This window comes from Balaenoptera borealis (genome assembly GCF_965194805.1).
Source record: "Balaenoptera borealis genome assembly, chromosome: 2".
Classification (NCBI taxonomy): Eukaryota; Metazoa; Chordata; class Mammalia; order Artiodactyla; family Balaenopteridae; genus Balaenoptera; species Balaenoptera borealis.
Genome location: NC_138867.1, coordinates 77712628 through 77735459, shown reverse-complemented (window position 1 = coordinate 77735459; position 22832 = coordinate 77712628). Strand labels below are relative to the sequence as shown.

Sequence of the window (22832 nt, the reverse complement as noted above, 5' to 3'; positions counted from 1 at the left end):
GGAAGGTCGGCCTCCTTCACTGGTGGCCCCGGGGACTACACTTCCATAGCACTGTTCCCATTCTTTGTTCCTCCAGCCCTAGGAGTGGTAGTAGCTAGTGGTAGTAGTAGTAATAGTAATAAAATAACTGTCTTGCTTCATAACCCATGTTTGGCTCCTCAAATCTTCTATCACCTTAGTAATTAATACCTTACATTAAAATTCTTCCTTTCAAAATACCGAGAGTGGTTTCTATTTTCTGAATGGATCTTGACTGATCTAGTAGGTAAACCTTTAAAAGGCAAAAGAACATAGAATTTTAACAGAGTTTCAATGTAGAAAGCAAGGAAAATAATCAGAAAAAAAGCAAAATTATACATTATGTTTTAACCAAAAATCAGAGTAGATATTAAGAAATTAGCGTTAGGTAATAGAAGAAAGGGATTTAGTGGGTAGCTCCTTTGTACACAGAACAGAAAACTACATTATTTCCTCTATTTTTTTCTTTGATCACCTAGTAAATTCTCTATATTTTAACTGGAAGGTGTATGGTTCCAAACATCAGATGGGAAGGGTAGAAGCAAGCCAATGATATTTTATGTAAATAAATAGACTTCTAGGAGGAGATCTGAATAGTAAATGTTTTCAACTTTCTTTTTAAGATCAGCTATTAACGTGCTTGGTTTTCCATATTTTGAAAAGAGAATTTAGGAGGTAGTATAATTACATATAAATTACCATGGGCAAAGGTAATCATCATGGCACGCACACACGCACAAAAAGTCACTGTGACCATGGCAATTGATGGCAATTTTCCCCATAACATATTGCCTTGAATGCATAAATGAATGATTTTAATGAATAGACATGCCCTGGTGGGGGAACAAAAAGCAGAGTTTTATTGTTGTTGTTGTTGTTTTTAATTTTTATGAAGGTAGGTTCCTTTTTATATTTCTATCATAAATGCGTCCCAAGAAAATACTGTTACAGCACAGAACTACACGCATGGCACTTTCAAAGTTTCACTTATGAGAAAAGAAATTATATGAGCTGAGTAGATTCAATTATTGATTCATTTTATGTAAAAATAAAATGAGAGTTGTATCTTTAGGCAGGCCCTATGATGTTAAAGGTCCAAATAAACTTTAGAAAGGAAATTTCAATTACATCTTAATTATAAGCATAATGAGAAGGAGAGCCACTTTTTCTGATTATAGAGTTATGGGATCATAGAATTTTAGCTCTAGAAGATGAATCACCTTTATTACTTTGTACTGCATGTATATGCAGTACAAAAAAAAGCATTAAATTAACGCTTAGTGGGATTATGTATACAAGAAAATGAAGCTAATGATCATCATCTCAGTAATTTTAGACTGAAAGGGACCGTAGAAATCATTCAGTTCAGCTCTTTTATTTTTCCAACAAAAAACTTGAGATCCAGAAAAGCAAGTAATTCAGTTAGGAATATCAAGCCTAGCGTCTTCTGAAGTTGGAGTAGGTAAATTATTGCTGTAAACAAGATTACACTAAAACAGGAAAAGTTTAATCCTAAGCATAGATTCAGCCTACTATCCATAATGCTTTTATACTTTAGAGAACATTAGAGGACTTGAGGGAAATATACATATGTAAACATACTGCCACATGAGCCAAAGACCAAAAGAAAAAAAGAAAACACCGCCACCCTCCACCCCAGCCTCTCCCACTCCCCACACACAGAGCAATGCAGATCATTTTAATTCCTCATTTTCTGGAACAAAAGTAGTGCTGCTTAGCACTTTGTGGGTGGAGAAACTAAGTAAAATTCTAAAGAAATAAAAATCTAGAAACACACAGTGGTATATTTTCTCTGAGAAATTTATTTCTTATTGCTATTTTTTTGGTTTGTCTGGATTTCTGAGAATGAAAAAGAAATAAAAGATTGAATATTAAATGCTGTCTTATGTTGCAATGCTTGTTAACAATAAACTATAAAAAAAGACCATAAAAATCTAATATAGGCTTTATTAAATATATTGAATTTAAAGGCTGCTTTATGTGATAAATAGTAAGTGGAACTTTCAGCTCTCATAAAGATGGTTTTATTGAACTATATTTAAGAGATTAAATTTTGAAAAAAAAAGTTTTTGATTAAATCCACTGATGAATTAAAATGAAATGACAGTATATTACTGTGTGTAAAGAATGCACATGTTTTTGTATATTGCTTTATTCACTGGGTAATATTTTTAGGTTGTAAGAATGGCTTTTACAGTTTATCAAAGAATACCTACATTCAACATGCTGAATGAAAGTAATACTTTTATATCTATAACAATAGAACACTTGTTGAGTTAAGATGAATATAACTTCATGTAAACTTATATTTCAGGCTACTCTACTAAATTTTGGCTGGAGAAGTGCATTTAAAGAAGTGTCTCTTCCCATGGCACATTGTATAACAACAGCCATTGAAGACTTTTCCGCAAAAATTCTCCAACAGGAACAGAATGAAAGGTCTTCAGCTATGAGCTATGCTTTGAACCTTGTAAATGTCCAGCAAGTTTGGCAAGATAGCCGTGCGGTTCCTGAGGCAGACCAACCAAAGAAAATTGCAAAGGCAAGTATCAAATGAAATCCTTTCAAATTAGATTGGCATATGAGATTTTTTTTTTTTTTTTCATATACGCCATTGCAAAAGGAACCAATAGAAAAATGACGGAGTCTCTTGGGAAACACTTGGCACTTGACCCAGTACCAGTTTTCTTCTCTGGTATCCATGGGCCACTGTGCTAGCAAAAAGGACTTAAACCTGCTGCCAACTTTTTGCTCCATGAATCTGAGGTAACTAAAGAGAGGGCCTCTGTGACTTCCTGGGGGGCTGAGAAACTGCTTGTTTGGGTTATACCTTTGAATGACTCCAGGAGAAATTTAGGAGGTTGAAGGAGTTACTGTCTTTTACTGGTTTGGGCAACTTTTAAATCTTTATTTACACCTTAGTGACCATTCCTTTAACATCAGTCTTACATCTGTGTTTTGAGAGTCATGGAACATACTGAGAAAATAGGAAGTAATTACGGAAATAGAGAAATATAGTTACTCAGCATTAAGTCCACAGTGAGGTCAGCAACGTATCATTGAAATTTTTTTTTAAATAAATTTATGTATTTATTTATTTATTTTTGACTGCATTGGGTCTTTGTTGCTGCACGTGGGCTTTCTCTAGTTGCAGCGAGCGGGGGCTACTCTTCGTTGTGGTGCACTGGCTTCTCATTGCAGTGGCTTCTCTTGTTGCGGAGCACAGGCTCTAGGCGCGCGGGCTTCAGTAGTTGTGGCACGTGGGCTCAGTAGTTGTGGCTCGCGGGCTCCAGAGCGCAGGCTCAGTAGCTGTGGTGCACGGGCTTAGTTGCTCTGCGGCATGTGGGATCTTCCTGGACCAGGGCTCGAACCCTTGTCCCCTGCATTGGCAAGCAGATTCTTAACCACTGCGTCACCAGGGAAGCCCCTGAAATGTTTTTGAAAGAGAGTTTTTAAAGGTGGCCTTAATCCCCTATTGCCACCCTGAGGCTCCAGAACATTCCCCAGGGAACACTTTTGGCCGACCTGGAGTGGAGGCAAGTTACGCCTTCCCATCCATCCATCACGCCTCCTTTGCCATTAAGAAGGAGTAAATTCACAACTAGTGAAATCTAAGTGCATCACTTCTGAGAGTTGCTGACTCTTTACCAATAAGAAGATGCTATATGAGATTGTTTCTGATGCTTTTAGATTGTTTAAGTTAAACTGATACAGCCTCATTTATCTGTGGTGATTAATTTAAAAAAATACTTCTATGAAAATTTAGAGAAAAAAACCCAGGAATAAGTTAAAAATAATGTAATCATGGATACATATTTTCTGAGTTCTATTAACTACAAATAAAAGTAATTTAAAGCTATTTCATGAGTTTTTCATAATGTCTCTCTGGTAAGCATAAGGTTTGACGGTTATATACAGAGAAGCATCATTTTGGTATTTCTTTATTTGAAATAAAACATTTAACTTTCTACAACAGAGAAATCGATTATTATAAAGTTGTGTCATTATATTTATGTTTGATGCCAAATTCATTATTTTGGAATTTAGCTCCCCTGTACATAAATTACACGGTGCTGTCAGAATACAAATAACTCAGTGCTACATTTATTTCTCCCTAGTTTTGTTCTGACATCATGGAAAAACTTGACACAATCCTTCCACTGGCTCTGGCATGCAGAGATGATTCTTTTCAGGAAATTAGAGCAAACTTTGTGGAGGCCTGTTGTAAAGTGGCAACAGCTGTCCTGGTCAGACTGCAAGAGAGAGGCAAGGAGGTTCCTTCCAAAGCACCCCTGATAAACTTGCACATGCTGCTCTCCACGGCGGTGTATGTCTTCCAGCATTTTATGCAATATGATAATTTGATGAAAGAAAATACTAAGAAGTGAGTGTCGTTTATATTAAGTTGATGGCCATTCTTAAAGTAACATGTAATCTTTGGATATCACAGAGGTGGAATTTTGATAATAATATTTGAGAAGAAGAAAATAATAACATGGTGAATTATTTTCATTTGTCTTGACTAGGAAATGTCAAAAAGGTAGAGCATGGGGTGTATTAAACCAGGTATACGGATGGTAAGAAGGATAGGTATTCCCTCTAAAGGCCCACTCAGATGACCCTTGCATTTCCCATTCTCTAAACCAGAGCGACTATTTTCGGCATGTTGTTATGACATGACCAAACAAACCCTCTCCATTCTGTAAGGCACATTGTACTGACTACACTGAAAAGGAAAAACAAACTTCTTTTTGTCACACAAAACAATATTTGTGGAAAATGCCCTTCTCTTTTGTTCCTAGGCCAACTAGATGTTAGGAGCAGGCATAGAGAAGAGATGCATTTCAATCTATTTTATTGACGAACGTAAACATATTTCAGAACATGCATTTAATAATAAGCTATCCTTCATATTTGAAGAGGAAGCATCTGGCAGTCATAATTTTCATGTATTAGTAGTCCAAAAAGACCAAATGTTTTCTGGATAGAGAAGAAAAATGACCAGAGGTATTATCACATGGTCTATCTGGCTGCTCTTGTGCTCTCTAGAAGAGAGCACAGTCCCTTGCAAAGGGAGCATGTAGACTGGGCAGTCCAGTGTGAGCCCAAGAATCTAGTCTATATTCCTTATTCAGCCTTTGCAATCCCTTAGTAGTAATGAGAGGAAGCACAGAGTGTAGTAAAAATAGCTGAAGATAAAAGTAAATTTGGCTTGTTGTAGGATATAACTATGATATTTCTTTAATTCTCTTAAGTAGTCAGATTGTTGAATTTATAAACAAAATGTGCCAGCAATCACTTTATTTCTGTAGAATATTGTAAAGCAGTTTATGAGATAATTGACATCTACAAAATTACAATTTTTAAAATAAAAAGAGTGTGTTTGTGGGATGTGTGATAGCTTTACAAAAGTTGGTTCTGACAAATGCATGTTTTTCTCTATAATAACGATAACCTAATGCCTAAATAATGCACTGATCTCTAATAATAGGCTTACAAAGAATACTTTTATTTTTGAATGATGTATTGACAATGAAGTTTGTCTCAAGCTGAAGTGCATATTTGTGGAACAGCAGATGTACGTTTTCAAAGGACTTGCAAAACAAAGGCCAGCTATTTTTTTTTTTCTTTTTGGAAAGTGAATGTGGATGCAGACTTCAGCATTAGGAGGAAATGAATGATTGATATCTAATAATCAAAACCATTTGTAGTACTGGAGATTGTTACCTCCTACTGCACAGGCCTTAAATCTCTGTCTCTTTGATCATTCCCTCTGAACAGACCCATATTCCTGGTACCTGTCCAACAATATCAGGAATTCATCAACACTCTACAGTTTCAGGTTACGGACTACTGCGTCAGAGTTTGTGCTACAAGCATTTTACAGGATGCTGAGAGCCACCACTGGGATGACTACAAAGCTTTTTATGAGGTGTGAAGTTAAGTTTACTGTCCCTCGTTTTTTACACAAATATGTTTTACTGCCTACCTGCTTTCTGGCTAATTAGAAACATGAGCTTGGCAGTACTGACACACGAAGGCTGTTAGGATAATGTTTTTTAAATATTGAATCTGTACTTAGAAAAACACTGTTTTTAAAAACCTGAAATAATTAGAACTCTCCTTCTGCTTAAAAGTAAAAATAACTTAATTTGAGCTGCAGTGTTTCAGTGCTATATAATAAGTTGGAATATAATGGGGTACAATGAAAACTCAAAGAGAAACAATGCCAAAATACTACAGCCTTATATTGTTTTCAAAGGGACCAGTTATAGGTATCCTTGCATTTTTTTCTTGTTATATATTTCCATCTGTGTTTGATAAATATTTTTTATTAAGCAGCTTTATTCTTTATACCTATTTTTTCCTTCTTATTGTATGTTCTTATGAGTGTGCTTTAAGACCCATCTGATCATTTATAGCTTACCTATTTTCATTTAACCCATGTTTTGAAATCCCAAATTTCTACTGAGTTAAAGCCTAATGATTCCCAGTGCAAACAAAGCCAGGATCAATTAAAATTATTCATCATCAGGCTTCATTAGTTTTCCTTCCCCTGAATCCCATTGATTATACATAAACCACAACTCTTGAAATCCCTTGAAGTTGACTTCAGGGTGGGGTGAAACATTATATCTATGGAGTATTGCGAAAAACAGAGTGGAGTTTTATTCAGTGAAGTCACTCCTGTCACCTTCCTGACACTGAAGGTTCCAGTGGCTCCACTTATGCCTGAGTTATTATCATAATAAATGTTGTCACAACAGAGAGGAGCAGCTTAGAAGCTTTTTAAAAGGGATTTCCACTTTTTCTAAGACGATTTCATGGGTCTTAGAAAGGGTCTCCTTTAGAGGCCCTTCCCAGATACATTTTCTTTTTGCAAGAGCATCCATATAGGGTTTTCCAAACCTGACATACTTCAAACAGCAGTGAGCAGGAAGAAAAATGGAAAGTGGTATGGTGCAGCTGGTATCCTGAGATAAGAATAAAAGTGTCGGTCTTCCCCTCTCCTGGCAGCATCCCAGCTCCCTTATGTGCCTTGAGGTAAACAGAGAGGTTGAAAATGAATCCATCTCATGTTTCAAACTATTTCAATGTGTCAGTGTACTAATGAGCGATTTTATGTAATGTTTCCATTGAAGAACAGCTCTCTCACTGTATGTCCAACATAGGGGTATTATGTTTCCTCATGCAAATTGGGAAGTAGAAGAGTCGTACAGTATAAATAATAAGTAGATGCATTGAGAACCTGTTATTGAAGTTACCAAGTATTTAAAAAAACAAAAACAAAAACAAATTACCACATAACATGCAGCTCTTAGATCTTATGACAAGAGTTTAGCTTCTAAAACAGAAATAACGAGATAGCTACCCTGTGATTACATGGTACTGTAGCTTCCATACACTTACTTACATGGTCAGTAGTTACAATTTAATTGCAGTTAGTGGTTGTTATTTATGCTCAGAAAAATAAAGTGATACTGCTTTTCTATTTACCAAAACTAAGAACCTTCTAAAAATAGCACAGATGCTAAGTTGTTTTGACAATTGGAGTCCCTGACATGGTTTTATCCCGTTTACTATACCCTTCTCTCCTCCGCTCCCCCATTATTCCAACTGATTTGTGAAACAGGACTAGTATGTTTTTGGCAGGGCTGTTTTTAGAGGAGAGGAGATGAAATCTGCCTGACTGGAGGGGAAGGGTAGGATAGAGATCTCAGGGGAACCTATCGCCATGTGCAGAGTGTAGTAAAGAAATAGTGAAAACATTTATAAAGATATGGAGCAATATTTGCTCACATTTTGTGATATCAAGTGAGTCCTAGATACATCATTTCCATTTTCTAAACTGTCAGGTTGAGAGAGCCAAAGAGTTCAGTATCTTTCTGATAAGGTTCTGGTCAGATGGCACAGTGGGTGTTCAAATTACATGTTTAAAATTAAGCTTTTAGTATAGTTGACATCTGCTCAATTTTAGCAACTTGTGTTTTCTAATAGTCAGAGAATAAAGAATTGTCTGTTCAAAGATAATATTGAGTGGCTTATATAATAAAGCCCAGCTGCTTGTTTCCTGATATATAATCTAAATAAAAGCTCACATCTGTTTACCTTATAGTGGGTCTACAAAAATAACAGATGTTTACTAGCAGAATACTTTTGAAATGACAACAAAGAGGGAAACAGGTCAGAAAAATAAATGAATCACATTTAGTTTAATAAAAGCCCTTGGATACATTGAACTTACACACATTTTGAAGAAAATTGTGAGAAAGATGACCAGCTTGGAATGTCTTTAAGTAAACATGAAGTTTATATTTTTAAAAGTCTTAAAAATAAGTATATTTCACTTTAGGAGAAGAAATCTGTGTGCCTAAAGTTATTTTTATTTTCTCATTTATTGCTAAAAGGTAGCTATTAAGAAAATTGGTTTTTTATATTTTGAAAAATATGAGAAATCATGTTGGCCATGTTATTATAGGCACCCACCCATTGCCATAGAGAAAGTGTAAATCATTCAGGCCAGTTATGGGTTGGTTTTGCTTTAATTAACACACAACACAGAAAGTAATAAAGAAAATCAAGCATTAAAATTCCTTTCTTACTTGAGGAAATTTTTTAAAGCATTCTTTATCACAGAACACACAACAAAGAAAATATAAGAAACTATAATTTTGAGACTTCTGCATTAATTTTGTAATTGTTTTTTTTCTTAAACAGTTTTCATGTACATCTAGTCAGGAAATCAGAAGTGGTCAAAGTCCCCACCAGTTTGAACTTGACTCTTTGACAGTTTGATATCCAAGTTTCCCACCCAAGGAGAATAATTCTACTCATTTATAAACTCCATTTGAAAGTCAATAGATAATAACTATAGATTGTTATTATTAGAGTAACTACAAAAGATTTTACTAATCAAAGAAATTACCAGGAGAATGATACGTAAGGAGTATCCACATAAGGAACGATCAACTTTAGGTATAGGAGAACAGCAGACTTTTTTTTAAGATGACATTTGTTTGGGCTTCCCTGGTGGCACAGTGGTTAAGAGTCCGCCTGCCAGTGCAAAGGACATGGGTTCGAACCCTGGTCCGGGAAGATCCCACATGCTGCGGAGCAACTAAGCCCGTGCGCCACAACTACTGAGCCTGTGCTCTAGAGCCGGCGAGCCACAACTACTGAAGCCCACTCGCATAGAGCCCGTGCTCTGCAACAAGTGAAGCCACAGCAATGAGAAGCCCACGCACCGTAAAGAAGAGTAGCCTCCGCTCACCACAACTAGAGAAAGCCTGCGCGAAGCAACAAAGACCCAACACAGCCAAAAATAAATAAAATAAAATAAATTTATATTAAAAAAAAGAACGAAAACTAAAACTATTCTAAAAAAAAAAAAAAAGATGACATTTGTTTGAGAAATATAAGTAGTGGGCGAAGCAGAAATTTTTAAGTCCAAGAGGATTACTTAGAGATAAATTGGAAGTTTTTCTCGTTTAACTTTTGATACAGTAACATATAATCAGGATAGTGTTTGAAGAACACATTCTTCAAACTTCAAATAATCTATTTCAAATAATCTTTTACTCTGGTCTGAAGAAAATGAGGAAACTACTAGCATACCTCCCTGAGAGCATGTTAACTAATTAAGGGTTGTAATTCACTTGAGGCTACCTTCTCATTTCTGCCCGTTTTCCTTGTCTTTGGCTGCTGTTGGGTCTCACTCTGTGGTCAGGGAAAATTTGGCACAGAGGTCTGTAGTGGGGTGGAAAGGAATGAAAATCTGGCCCTTTGGAAGTATAAAGTACTGTAAAAATACTAAGAAATGATGATAACATATGCCTAGGCTTTACAAAATCTTGCAAAACTCAGACTATCTTACTGTTTCTAGTATTGTTAAAACTCCATGGATGAAATAGCCTAATATAATCTTCGATAGTTACCCACCCCCTTTGTTTTCATGCATGTTGATAAGTATATAGTATGTAAGTTTATTTTTGCTCCTGTCATTTCATTGCAATGTGAAATCTAAACCATTTATAAAATGATCTCAATGATGCTAATAATCCCCAAAAAATATACATACATAAACAATTTAAATTAATAAATTTTAATTTTCGAAGAATCGGCCCAGTATCTTAAACTAGCATGACTTTGGTTAGCAGCTATAAAGACAATTATTTTAAAGTAAATTTTAAACTCTAGACCAGGTGTAGGTAAATCAAGGCTATGCTAGGTTAAATGCTTGTGGTCTGGATTTGCACGAGAATGTCTGGTCTCATAATTGAAATAAAACATATGTTCCTTTGTCAATAAGGATGTTTTACATGTTGTCAAAAATCTTTCTTGGTCATCTAGTGTGTCAAACTCTGCAGCTATTTCCTTTCAGCCTGAACTAATTAGGTTCACAGGAAGCAAACTGATATTTGGGAAGATGTGATTGTCTTTTTTAATGTGTGGTGGTTTTGCTAGGGGGAAAGATGCTCCTTCTCGCTCCAGATGTGGCATTATTTCTTCTGGGCGCTTCATCACGATCTCTGGACCATTCTGCCCCCTAAGTTAGCCCAGGAGATTCTAGCAGAAGTGCTGGAGAAATCTTTGGGTCTCCTGGCTTCCAGATATGCTCGGGCCCATCCCAGTTATGAGAGAACTCCACAGATAAGGTAATTGAAGTTGTGAAAACCATTGTTTTTTAGGAAAACTTTTTCATCATTTGTATAAAGCAGAATATAATTCTGTGTCCCATGACATAGCTCCTTGTATATTTAACACATTTCTAACATCTGAAAGGAAATCATCTTCAATTTTCCCGAGATACTTAAGTAGAAATGTGGAACTTGAATCAAAATAACATTGTTCTTTTTTCTTCTTAAAACTGTATATAAAACCCACTTGTTTCTAAAGAGTGAGTCAAGATGTATTACAATCTAGGACATAGATGTCCAAAGGTTAATAAATAAGATAAAGAGAGAAAATTAAGGTCCTGAAATGAAGAAGAAAGCAGCAGTGCTGAGATGAAGTAATTTGACTTTGAGATTCTAAGCAACCAGGGGATTTTCGTTTTTTTGGGTTTTTTTTAATGTCTTTAAATAGTGTAGTTAATCTTCATTAAGGAAACTCTTTTGTCTAATCATTTGTCTCTTAATATAATCTAATTACTTCTTTCCTCTTTTCCTTTATTTTTTTCCTTTTCTTTTCAGTACGTATTACTAAAAGCCAGTTCAACAAAATGTGAAATCACAGAAAATGAGTAGCAGCAGTCACGGGGTCTTAAATTAAAGGCTGAATTATAGTCCAATTCTATGGGTTATCTAGGCAATGAATATTACAAAAATGTGCTTACGTGACAGCAATGGTCTGTACAAAGCGAAGGCTTTTGTTTTTACAAACATTCTGGCTAATATGATTAAGACCTGCCTTTTAGGTATAAAAAAAATTTTTTTCCGATATATGTTAGGAGGAACCGAAAGACATCAGAGGCTTTTTTTTTTTTCCAGTAGGAATTATTTTTCTGATCAAGCATGCTGCATTTGAAGGGCATTTAGGTCCTGCTACAGTGTTCTATAAGTATGGTATTTTGAACAGGCTGTTTTGAATTACTGACCAAGCATTTTTTTAAAAAACATTGAACTCTGAAGAATAGACGGAAAATTCCTTTTGAGAGCAAAGAATACCTTCATTCTTTTCCTGATGTAGCTTAAATCACTTTTGACTGTGAAGTGGCAAGCCATGATGAGATGCTTATGAAATCAGATTTACTATTAGCTCATGAAATAGGTAGTATATTTAATTGATTAACTGTACTATAGAGACTTTTGGTTTCTGTTTTCTGGGTAGTTACATAAAAATGCCACACAAAGCTAGAGTTATCTCTCCTAGTTTTTAATATGTAAAATAAATAAATAATTTTATTTGAATGGTTAATTCTAAAACATCGATAGTGAGGAAATCAGATTTCGCAGGCATGTGTGTGTTTGTGTCTGTGTGTATATATATATCTTGGATTTGCAATTGTTTAATTAGCAATTAGAGTGAGTGGATGCAAACTATAATTAAACCTTCCTACGGGTGATTCTTGATGCTTTTAGAATTCCAGTATCTTCCAACTGTTGTATAACCAAAACCATATATATGATTTATATATAATATGTTATATATTATTAATGTATGTATACATGTATTATATATAATACATTTGAAGCCAAAATGTCATTTTAAAAGATCCTCAAACCTATTTGTTTCTTATCACTTCAAAATTTTCATCTTCTATTTCTTCAGCACTGAGTTTAAAAGAAAAAAAAGAGGAAATTAACTGAGCTCTGTACATTTAGTCATATACCAAAATCGTCTTTAAACAGATCTTTGGAGTGCTGTTAAAACTCAAGAAAGATAGAAACCAAAAAATGAGCTTATGAATAAGAAAAAATATAGCATATTTGCCACAAATTTATTTAATATTGGAAATTTCTGAAACAATAAGCTTTTCCATTTGCACTTCTAGTGTCATCTTTTCTCATCTCCCACTTGCTGGGAGAACATGTTGCCCAATCTTGTAACTTTCTTTTGACACCTTGTACTTGGATGAGGAGAATTGTCCTGCTATCAGATTTTTACCTATCATGCATATATGGATAATAGCAAATTTTCTTTTAATCTGACTTTTGCTGAATTTAATTGCTGACTTTTGCTGAAGGAAAGTCTCTTGAGATTCTTGAAGAGTATCTTGATAATGCAAAATAAACATTTAAAAAAAAAAAAAAAGAAGTACTCCTGAAACACTTCACTACTATAGACTTCACTATCCCTAAAGATAATGAATGGTATTATGGGTCAGCTAACACTTGGAAACTCAAAAGCTATCTTTGATGCTGTCTATCTGTTTTTGATCTCTGAAGCTCTGATAGCTAACCAAATATATCTATTCTTACATATTCTTAATATAATAGCTATGGATGATAGTGTATATACCAAGCAGAAAAACGATTTTAACATGATTTTCTTCTTTTTCTTTCCAACAGACTTGATGTCACAACAATTCTAATATGCACTGAGAACATGTTATGGTCAGTTTGCACATCTGTACAGAAGCTTTTGAATCCTCATGAGTATGTAGATGATAAAATTTTTAAAATTCATACCCATTGTAATAATCTCTTCACAACATTAGTCATTTTGACTTCACCACTAACTGAATTATACCAGTAAGTATCCAATATATTTTCTTTTTCGCTATTATGATATATAAAATAATGTGATTTAACAGAGTTATTTTCATGATACTTACTGAATTGTGTGAAGTAGCAAGTAGAAATTTATTGAAGTGCGTTTTTGATGTGAGGTGAACCATTTTACAAAACTAACACTAACCAACAGGGGTTTCTTCATTCTCAGAGTAATTTGGTCCTAGTAATGTGGTATATCTCTATTGGTCGAGCCTATTCAGTTGATAAGGCGCCAATACAAGCAGGATCATTTTGAGCATCACTATTTTGAGTTGTTTAAATGATCAAATTATATTAATGGATTGGTTATTTCAGTCATAGCTTGAATACTCTATGAAAAAATAAATCATATCCAATGGCTTTGTGCGCCTTTAAAAAATATTTTTTAATTTTTAATTTGATATACAGTGATTTTCTCTAATAAAAAAATATTTTTAAATGATTGTAAAATATTCTCAAGGGACTTCCCTGGTGGTCCAGCGGCTAAGACTCTGTGCTTCCACTGCAGGGGGGCGTGGGTTCGATCCCTGGTCAGGGAACTAAGATCCCACATGCTGTGCAGTGCGGCCAAAAAAATAAATAAAATAAAATATTCTCAAATCTGGAAGAGACCTAATGGTTCCATACTTTCAGTTACTCTGCCATAGATTTGCATTTTTAGTATTAGACTTTAGTGACTGAGCTAGTAATGGCAGTCAGTGGAAATAGGAACAAGTAATTACATTTTTTAAATGTTGAAATATTTTACTTAGCTAAACAAATAAGATTTAGGGAAATTAAAAAATTTGAACTACTTTTCTGGCTTATTTCATTCAAATTTGTAATATTATAAAAGAGATTAGAGTAAATCTTATAATAAAACATTAATACAATTTTGTTTAAACCCTCCTCCAGAATAGTCACTTTATCTTGAAAGACTAGATATTGCATATTCTTAGTTCCTTGGATAGTAAAAATTATACATATTTCTATTTCTTAGGATAAATTAGGTAAAGTATTTGTTTCTGCACTATGCTGGTAAAGACAATATATAAATCTTGATTTTCAGTAAATTTTAAGACTTTTGTGTTAGAAATTCTAAGAGTAATTAACAAGTTTGATTTCAATTTCCCTATAATTTTCACCCACTCCTTGACTTTCAACAGACCCATTGTTTACAGATTGCTTCTTCTGGCAACCTTACCATTGAGAACTCATTTTAGAAATGGAGAATTCTTTCAGAAAGGGAAAGAAATAGTGAGATAAATTGCCATAAATTTGGGATTATATACATAATGGTGCATAATCATAAAAAGCTCAAGGTCTGAAGCCTATAATAAATCCTAGTAAACTAAACTGATTTACCATAGATGAAAAAATTACTATGCTCTTAGTTCAATGGGTCATTTCATCTAAGGGGAAGGCCCTGTGAAAATCAGGAACAAAGTTGACAAATTTCATGGATTGGTCATGGTGAGCAATATTGAATTTCATGGTCTGTCACAGATGAATAGAAAAATTTTAACCCCCCAATGCATTTGTAAAACAAATAAATTATTATCAAAGATTGCATATTTTAATAATAATAATATAACACACATTCATTATTGTTAACCTGTGGCCTTCTGATACATTTTAAAACAACTATGGAAGTATTCAAATCTCTGTGATTTGTGCATTAGATATTGCACTGTAACCTCATTCAACAAATTTAAATTGCTAATTTCAACCAGGATTGCAGAACATTTTATACCAAGCACTGCCTCTGGTTTTCTTAATATAAAACATAGATAGTGGTATTGCTTTGAAGCATGAACAAAACTCTATACATACTTTAATTCTTTTATTATTTCTCAGATCATAAAAATTTTCACAGATTGTATCCATTTATGTTGATATAAAATTTATTATTGCTTTCCTAAAGTATAAATCTAATCTTTAAAATATATTTTGCTTTGTATTGACAAAGAAAATCTACAGGACAGCATGTTCCTCACCAAATAGGAAAAAAAAGTGTGTGTATGTTGCAAGAACCCAATTAACTTATTTATTAGCTTCTTTTCACAGCCAGGATATGATTTTCATATTATTAGTATTTTAGAAAAAAATTGTATCTCTGTCTCACATTTAAAAAGTAAACTGTATGCTTTGAGGAACTGGTGAAAAGTAGCAATCAGATGTTGATAGCATTGAATTTTTATAAACTATGCCTGACATTTGTTACTCTATGTGATATACCTTTTTTGAAGGTGACTGCCTTTATTCCAAGTAGTTCTGACAGATAAACTGATTGTATTTTCCTTCCTGAGCTTAGCATAGGACTACTAAATCCCAGGGCAGAAATACGATTTTTAAATCTTTTCAGAAAGAATGAAACCTGTTTGCAAAAATGTGTGTTCTTTTTTAACTCTCCTTTGCAGATTTCTGTTAGAATGTTGTAAAAGGAGTACTTTAGGTTTGTCCTCCAGGGAAAGAAACCTGCTGAAACAGAAAACATTCACCATGTATTTTCCAAAATGCTTATCACGTGTAGTTATACTTATCCTCGTCTGTAAAGGCAGTTAAGCTGCACTTTCAGAAGTGTATTCAATGCACGTTCACACACATACCCAGACAGTGATTTCACGTATTGCATTTTGCTTGCGTAGAATGTTAGTTTTAGTTTGTATATAGCAAATTAAAATTAATTTTTAGAATTTTAGGTAAATGTAATTTAGTTTCAATTCGACAAATGTTGTTGCCTCCCTAGGCCCTATGATTGAGCACCAGGATTAAACACAAGGGGTACAGCAGTGAACAAGATGAAATATTCACCCCCAAGTAATTAAGGAAAGTCTGAAAAAATTTTTAATGTTAAAATTGAATGTTATATCTCCAGAATATTTTGATGTGTTATATAAAAACTAAAAATGGAAATTTTTTGAAAGTTGATTGTCCCCAGTGTTACATCATTTAATAACATGGAAGAATGAATTTCAGTACAAGTACCAACATACCAGGCAAAGGTTGGAGTCATCAGCAATAGGCCAGAATGTTGATCACTAAGCCAAGGAACAGCAGACCTATCTTTGGGGTTCACTTGTTATCATTCTCATGGCTTTTGAATCACTAAACTCTAAGGTATTTCAGTGCTTTGTCTGTAGTTCAGTTTCAAACTAGTACTAGGTGTTTTAAAGTTATTGTCTTAGCTTGTTTATCTCTTTAGTTATATGAAATTATTTCACTGTCCCTCACAAAACAGAACATGTTGGACTAAAACTTTGTTTTTCATACTTCAGGAATGTCTGGCACACTCGAAACAGGTAGTTCCTCAAAATGTTAAGCATAGGGATGCTCATGTAAAATGTTGAGCATATGGTCCTATGACAGTAGTTTTACTCCTAGGTATGTACACAAAAGAAATGCAAACATATGTCCATGCAAAGATTTGTACACAAGTGTTCATAGCAGCATTTTCCATAATAGCACAAAGTGGGAAGAACGCAAATGTCCATCAGCTGGTGAATAGAAAACAATATGTGGCATATACATACAGTAGAATATTATTCAGCCATAAAAAGAAATGGAGTACTGACAGATACTGCAACAGGGATGAACTTCAAAACCTGCATGCTAAGTGGAAAAAGCCAGACATGTGAGAGCACATATTGTGTGACTCAGTTTACTAGAAACTTCCAGAATAAGCACAGCCACAGAGACAGAGAGTAGATTAGTGGTTGTCAGAGGCTGAGAGGAGGGGAGAATGGATAGTCCCTGCTAAGGGTACAGGGTTTCTTTTGAGCCTAATTAAAATGTTATAAAATTAGATAGTGGTGAAAGTTGCACAGCTCTGTGAATATAGTAGAAATCAATTAGTTGTGTACTTAAAATGAGTAAATTTTGTGGTATGTGAATTATATATCTCAATAAAGCTGTTAAAAAATGAATATAGATTAGATGGGAATAGAAATAAAAATATGTAAAAAAAAAAAAAAGTGTCTGGCAGAATGCAAAATGATCCAGAAAACAGAGGTAGTTCTCTTAGCCATTTTGTTTAGATTAAATGACTCCCTTTGTACTCTTCCCTCTAAACATTATTTTTGAGGGAAATCTCTATCAAAAAAAAGAACTAAAATCAAACAGCTTTATGTGTGGTCTAAATAAGATAAAACACTGGTAAACGGCTAGTCGTTAATTTTGGAGAAGGCCAGTGCCCTGAATCTCTGACTAGCTGGTTCCTGCCCTGTACTCTGGGGTCAAGTCTTGTTCTGTCTCTTCACCATATGTCCTGTTCTCAATCTGCGCCTTGGCTGTGTACCACCCAAGACTGACTTCACAGATGCCCCCAAAATTCATCCTCCTTTCTACTGAGCAGGGTCTGACAATACCTTCTATTTATTCACTCCTTTTTTTTTTTTTTAACCAGTATTTACAGTGTACTTTCTATAGGCCAAGCATTGTGCCAGTCATTTTCTAACTTCAAATCATCATTTTCTAACCTCAAAGAGTTATTTTCATCATGAGAAACACAAGCCAGGGGCAGGAGAAATGCAGGGAACCATACTGTACTCCAAGTAGCTTACCTTGTGTCTTTCACTTAATGACATTTAGGCAGCAACTTATAGTCCCAGGGGTAACACTGCTTTATGAAAGAAAAGCAGTGACTTAGAATTATGTTTAAAATGGTGAAGTAGATTGAATTTGGTTATCTCTACATATTCATGGTTAGTTGGCTATGATTTTAGGGGCATCAGAAAGGCTCATATGTCCTCAGTTATCTCAAGTATTCCAGTGTTGTCTCAATAGTTCAGTTTCAAACTAATTCTACTTCTTCTGAAGTTATGGTCTTCTCTTGTTATTTTTATTTATTGCATACCTCCAATGGATTCGGCACCATGGTAGCCACAGATGATATAAGACATCTCACCTGACCCCTCCGCCCCTGTGGAACTTACATCCTTGGGCTACCTCGATTCCATCCTGGAGATTTACTCCATTAGCATCATATTATGAGACACAGTTCTTCTGGGAGGGCAGCCAAAAGCAGGGTGGCACAAGAGAAACATAAAACGCAGCTAACTCTTTTTAACATATCAGTTTATCTCACTTTTGATGTGCACTGAATTTATTTCATTCTAGCAGCAGCTGGCTGCATAAGCTCAAGGAGTCAATCAGTTTTGATAATGAAAAAAGGAAGGAAGGCAACATAATTGTAGATCAGGGACCCAAAAGAGACAGAATCTGGGATAGTGTGCTCAAGTCGGGTGGTGTGATCAGCCCAGAGCCAGTATGATGTTAGTAATAGAGGAGGGGCATGATGTTGGAGGAAAGGCAAAGGCAAGGAGTTTCCCCAAATTTATATTTTTCCCATTAAGCAAAGCTGTCTTTACAGGCCACTAATTTGGAAATGTGAAGAAATGTATTCTGCTTCAACCTATGTACAATTACTTATTTTTAAAGGAGTATGCACATTTGCTATATCAAAATTCTTTTATGCCTTGTGGAAAATATAATTCTGTGGCTCATATGATTGTATTTTACTCTCCACTATGAATTATTTAGAGCATCTTCTCTTTTAACTGTATACCAAAACATCATTAGAGGTTATCTAATAGCTAGATCATCATTTCATTCTCCCATGGAGGCTTGTAGGCCAATTTTCACCCTGTTATACTCTCCAGAATAATGAAACTAATTTGGGATCTTGCTGTGGAATTAAATGCTCATACAGATCCCACCCCCTCTGAGACCATAAACATCTGCCATAATATTTTATTATCGCCAAATAACCTTACTATTGCCAGTACAACTCTCAGTGGAGGAAAAGAGTTTAGGGACTGGCAGAAATGTTCTAGGAAGTATTGCATTGCCAATGGTTTGTAGTCTAAGAAATTTTGGCACCAAATAACCATTCCATTATTATTAGATCCTCCATTATTTTTTCTAATCTTGAGAATAAAACTGTACCTAGGCAACTGTTTAGACTATTAGGAATTCCATGTCAGTTCTGAGGTAGTTGTAGACCTTCTGAAGAAGTATTTGCAACTGTCGTTATCATACTGATACTACCTTACATTTGTTGAGCCCTTATTATGTACAAGGCACTTTGCTAAAGGCTTTTATGCATTATCTCAATCATCACACTGACCTTGTGAGGTGATTATTATTATCCCCATCTTACAAATGAGAACACTGAAGCAAAATTAATTGCCAAACAACATTACACATCTAATAAAGAGCCCACCCAAGATACACACCCAGGCTATCTGGCTCCAGAGGTCCTGCACATACTCAGGCAGGTGCATTTATGATCTTCCATGACCCTCCCCTTGGGTATGGAGCAGGCAGCAAAAAGTGAATGTAAAAGGATCAGAGGTAGAGTTAAGTCCTAAGAAGAAGCAAAGCCAAATAAGGGCATAACGAGGGATGGAGTGGTGAGAAGGGAAATATTTTAGACAGAGTGGTCAGGGAAGACTTATCAGATAAGGTTTTGAGGTAGAGCCATCTATAGAGCCAGTTGAACATGACAGAGAGGGCATTCTAGGTAAGGTATTCATTCTTGGAGAAATGAGGTGCCCCCTACCCCCTGCAGATAACTGGACAAATGGGGATTTATGCAAAGGGCTCAAAGAGGTAGGTGGAAAAGTAGGCAGAGGCTATGATACCACAGCCTCTAGTTCCTCCTTCTCTCTCATCAAGCCCAGCTCTTGTCCCATCCTTTTATCCAAGTACGTCACTTTCTTTGAGACAGCCTTTTTTTCCAGACTCCTTACTGTACCTCCTCTCACATTATACCAGCACCTTCCTCTTCCTAGCTCCCTTGCTAGTACGTGTCCCTCTCCTGCACCCTCACTCTCTTGGCCTCTCTGTTCAGCCTCTGGAACACTGTTGGCAAAAATCACTCAGCTGTCCTTTTGTACCGTTTGACAATCCTACCCCTTGTCCTGTCTCTGGGTAGCTCCCTCTTTCATCCTTCTTCACTTTGGCCAAACCCTCCACCTTGTCCCATCCCACTATTTGCTAGAAGGTGGCCTTCTCCTTTACTTCTCTGCGAAACCCAGACCATCATGTATGTACTTTAACTTCTCATCTCCATTCTTAATAATTATCTTGATTCTTACTTACCTTTACATCCTTTGACTGGTGATCAGTGAGTCTATTTTGCCAACCACAGCAAATCTTTTAACCTGAGCTCTTGATGACATTTACCTCCTACACCATGGCCTTAGTCTCTGGTTCTTCTCCCCAAGACTCTCTTGTATTAAAAAATATTCCTTCTTTATTATTGTGCCTCCCTTCTAAAACAGAGCTTGTGCTCATTGTCTCCACTTTGGCACCTACCATTTACTCAATATACTGCAGCTGCCCTCATCATGCTAAACAAACAACATGGGCTAGGTCATCCATGCACACCCAATTGCTAACTTTACAATTTTTGTCCCTCCATTCACTTACCCTCTCTGCAGCTTATGACACTATTGGCCATTTCTCTAACCCTAACATCACTTTCTCCTGGCTCTTTGCCTACTTCTCTGATGATTCCTTCCGCTTCATTTGAGTGCTTCTTTTTCTCACCTCATCCTTTAAATGTTGGTGTGTTCCAGAGTTCCATCCTTGTCCATCTTTTCATCTTACACTGTTTCTTTGGGTGAATTCACCCATTCCCATGGCTTCACCATTATGCTAGTGACTTACATATCAGTATCTTCAATCCAAATGTCTCTTGTATATGCTGAATCAGTAAATCCAAATTCCTATTGGAGTCTGCAGCCCCCTCAGCATATCTAAAACTAAGGAAAGCACCTGCAAGTCGTCCAGACTTCCCCTTTTATCTTAACCCTTCTGCCTTCTACCTCCTCCCTTTTGCTGCCTCCAACCCCATATCATTAGAGAATGAATATTGTTAATTCTATTAATTTTATTTCTTTTTATATTTGTCCCATACACACGATTTCTTCTGCTTCTTACTTTGGTTTTGGACTTTGTCTTCTTCTGCCTGGTCTACTGAAATATCATCTTCATTATCTCCCTTCCTCCTGCCCTAATCTCCAATCAGTTCTCCTCACTAGTGCACAAGTGAGTTTCCTAAAATGTAAAATAGCTGATAAAACTCCTATGCTATAAACTCTTCAGTGATTCCTCATTGCTAATACAAAGTCCAGACTCCTTAGAAAAGCATGTCTTGGTGTCCTGACCTAGCTCATGCCTGCTTCTCTAGTTCACACAGTGGAAGGTATGGGGTGGAAATAGGACAGCCTCATTTTGGAGCCTATTTATGGAATTTGGTTCTATCTGAAATTTAGTGAGGAAATGGCTTTCAGAGAGGAGATGATCTATTAAAAGTCTAAAAAATGTCAACATGTATTTAATTAGAAGGTGTTCTACTTGGCGAAACAAACAGTGGAGAGGCAGGTCAAATTTGGAAATGTGAGGATACAAGAAGCAGGCTGTAGGATGAAAAGAGAGGGGTGGGTTTTCAAAGTCAAATTCCGTTCTACCTATTATTTAAAAGATGCTATTGCTACTGTACTTTAGATGAAGAGAGATAGCACCACTTCAAACAATTCTATTTCTAAAATGTTCCCAGTTGTGACTCTTAACTCCATGTAGGCAAATATAGTCTTCTGTTATTATAAAAATTTTATTAGACAAGCTATCTACTAAAGATTTTATGTAACAAATCCTTTTTTATTACCTCAAGATTTATTGTTGAATTTGGGCCAGCATAGAAAAATGTTATAGTTACTTCTCCAAAGATAGTTGTAGACCAGATATTCTGGCCAAATTGTTTTAATTTTGAAATCACAGTCGTATATTTTACAGTTAAATTCTTTACCCGCCTTCTGTAGGCCCTTAGGAGCATAAAAAATTAATTGTAAATTCTCATTAATTGTTTAGTATTTATAAATCACTTTAAAGAGTAAAAAGAGGTACCTTTATGCTAAACATTTTTGCATTAACGAAGTGCACAAGTGACAAAAAAAAAAGACAAAATATTGACATTTATTGGATTCAGATTGAGGGAGGGAGACATACGTGGTATTCATTTTACTATTCTTCATACATTTATTTTTGACAAATTTTATAATGGGAATTTTTTAAATTAAATGATAATGGTATTGTCATACCTTCCCAAGTGTAAGGGTTGTTGCAGAGAGGCCTCTGAATCACCTATTAAATTATAAATACCAAGTGGATGAAGTGGGTGCATTGTCCATTCTAGCACAATACTGTTTTGTGTAAAATCATTAACTTTGAATACTAAGGAAAAATAAGTTTTGATGGTCTTCATAGTTAATGTTCCCTGTATATGCTGAAATAATGATTTTTATTTCCCTAGGACTTTTCAGCATGGCATGAATGATTCTGCTTCAGATTCCTTAAAGCCATTTTTCAAGCAACCATTACATTGGCTTTCTTGCATATCACATTTCTACCCTTCTTTACTCAGGTGAGAACCTCTAAAAACTATACTATCTATAATTCTTTGATTCCTTTGAAGTTTAATAGAAACTTTTATCCATGGAGGTAAATGCATCTTACAAAAAGAAATTAAAACTTTTGACACTACGCAGGTAAGTAAAGAGTATATTTCTTTTTTTAGCTCAAGAATCCAAGATA

General features: G+C 35.3%; 1 protein-coding gene across 3 annotated transcripts in view; it reads left to right on the top strand.

Moving 5' to 3' along the window:
* KIAA0825 overlaps positions 1 to 22832 on the top strand; it is a 366826-nt gene that overhangs the window by 123074 nt on the left and 220920 nt on the right. For 2 of the 3 annotated variants that reach the window (XM_082375204.1, XM_082375205.1), the window contains exons 10-15: positions 2354 to 2581; positions 4158 to 4423; positions 5821 to 5971; positions 10504 to 10694; positions 13050 to 13232; positions 22552 to 22662. In XM_082375204.1, coding sequence (XP_082231330.1) covers positions 2354 to 2581; positions 4158 to 4423; positions 5821 to 5971; positions 10504 to 10694; positions 13050 to 13232; positions 22552 to 22662 — 1130 coding nt within the window. Of the gene's footprint in view, positions 1 to 2353; positions 2582 to 4157; positions 4424 to 5820; positions 5972 to 10503; positions 10695 to 13049; positions 13233 to 22551; positions 22663 to 22832 lie in introns of those variants that run through there. The other variant, XM_082375206.1, reaches the window with a different exon arrangement.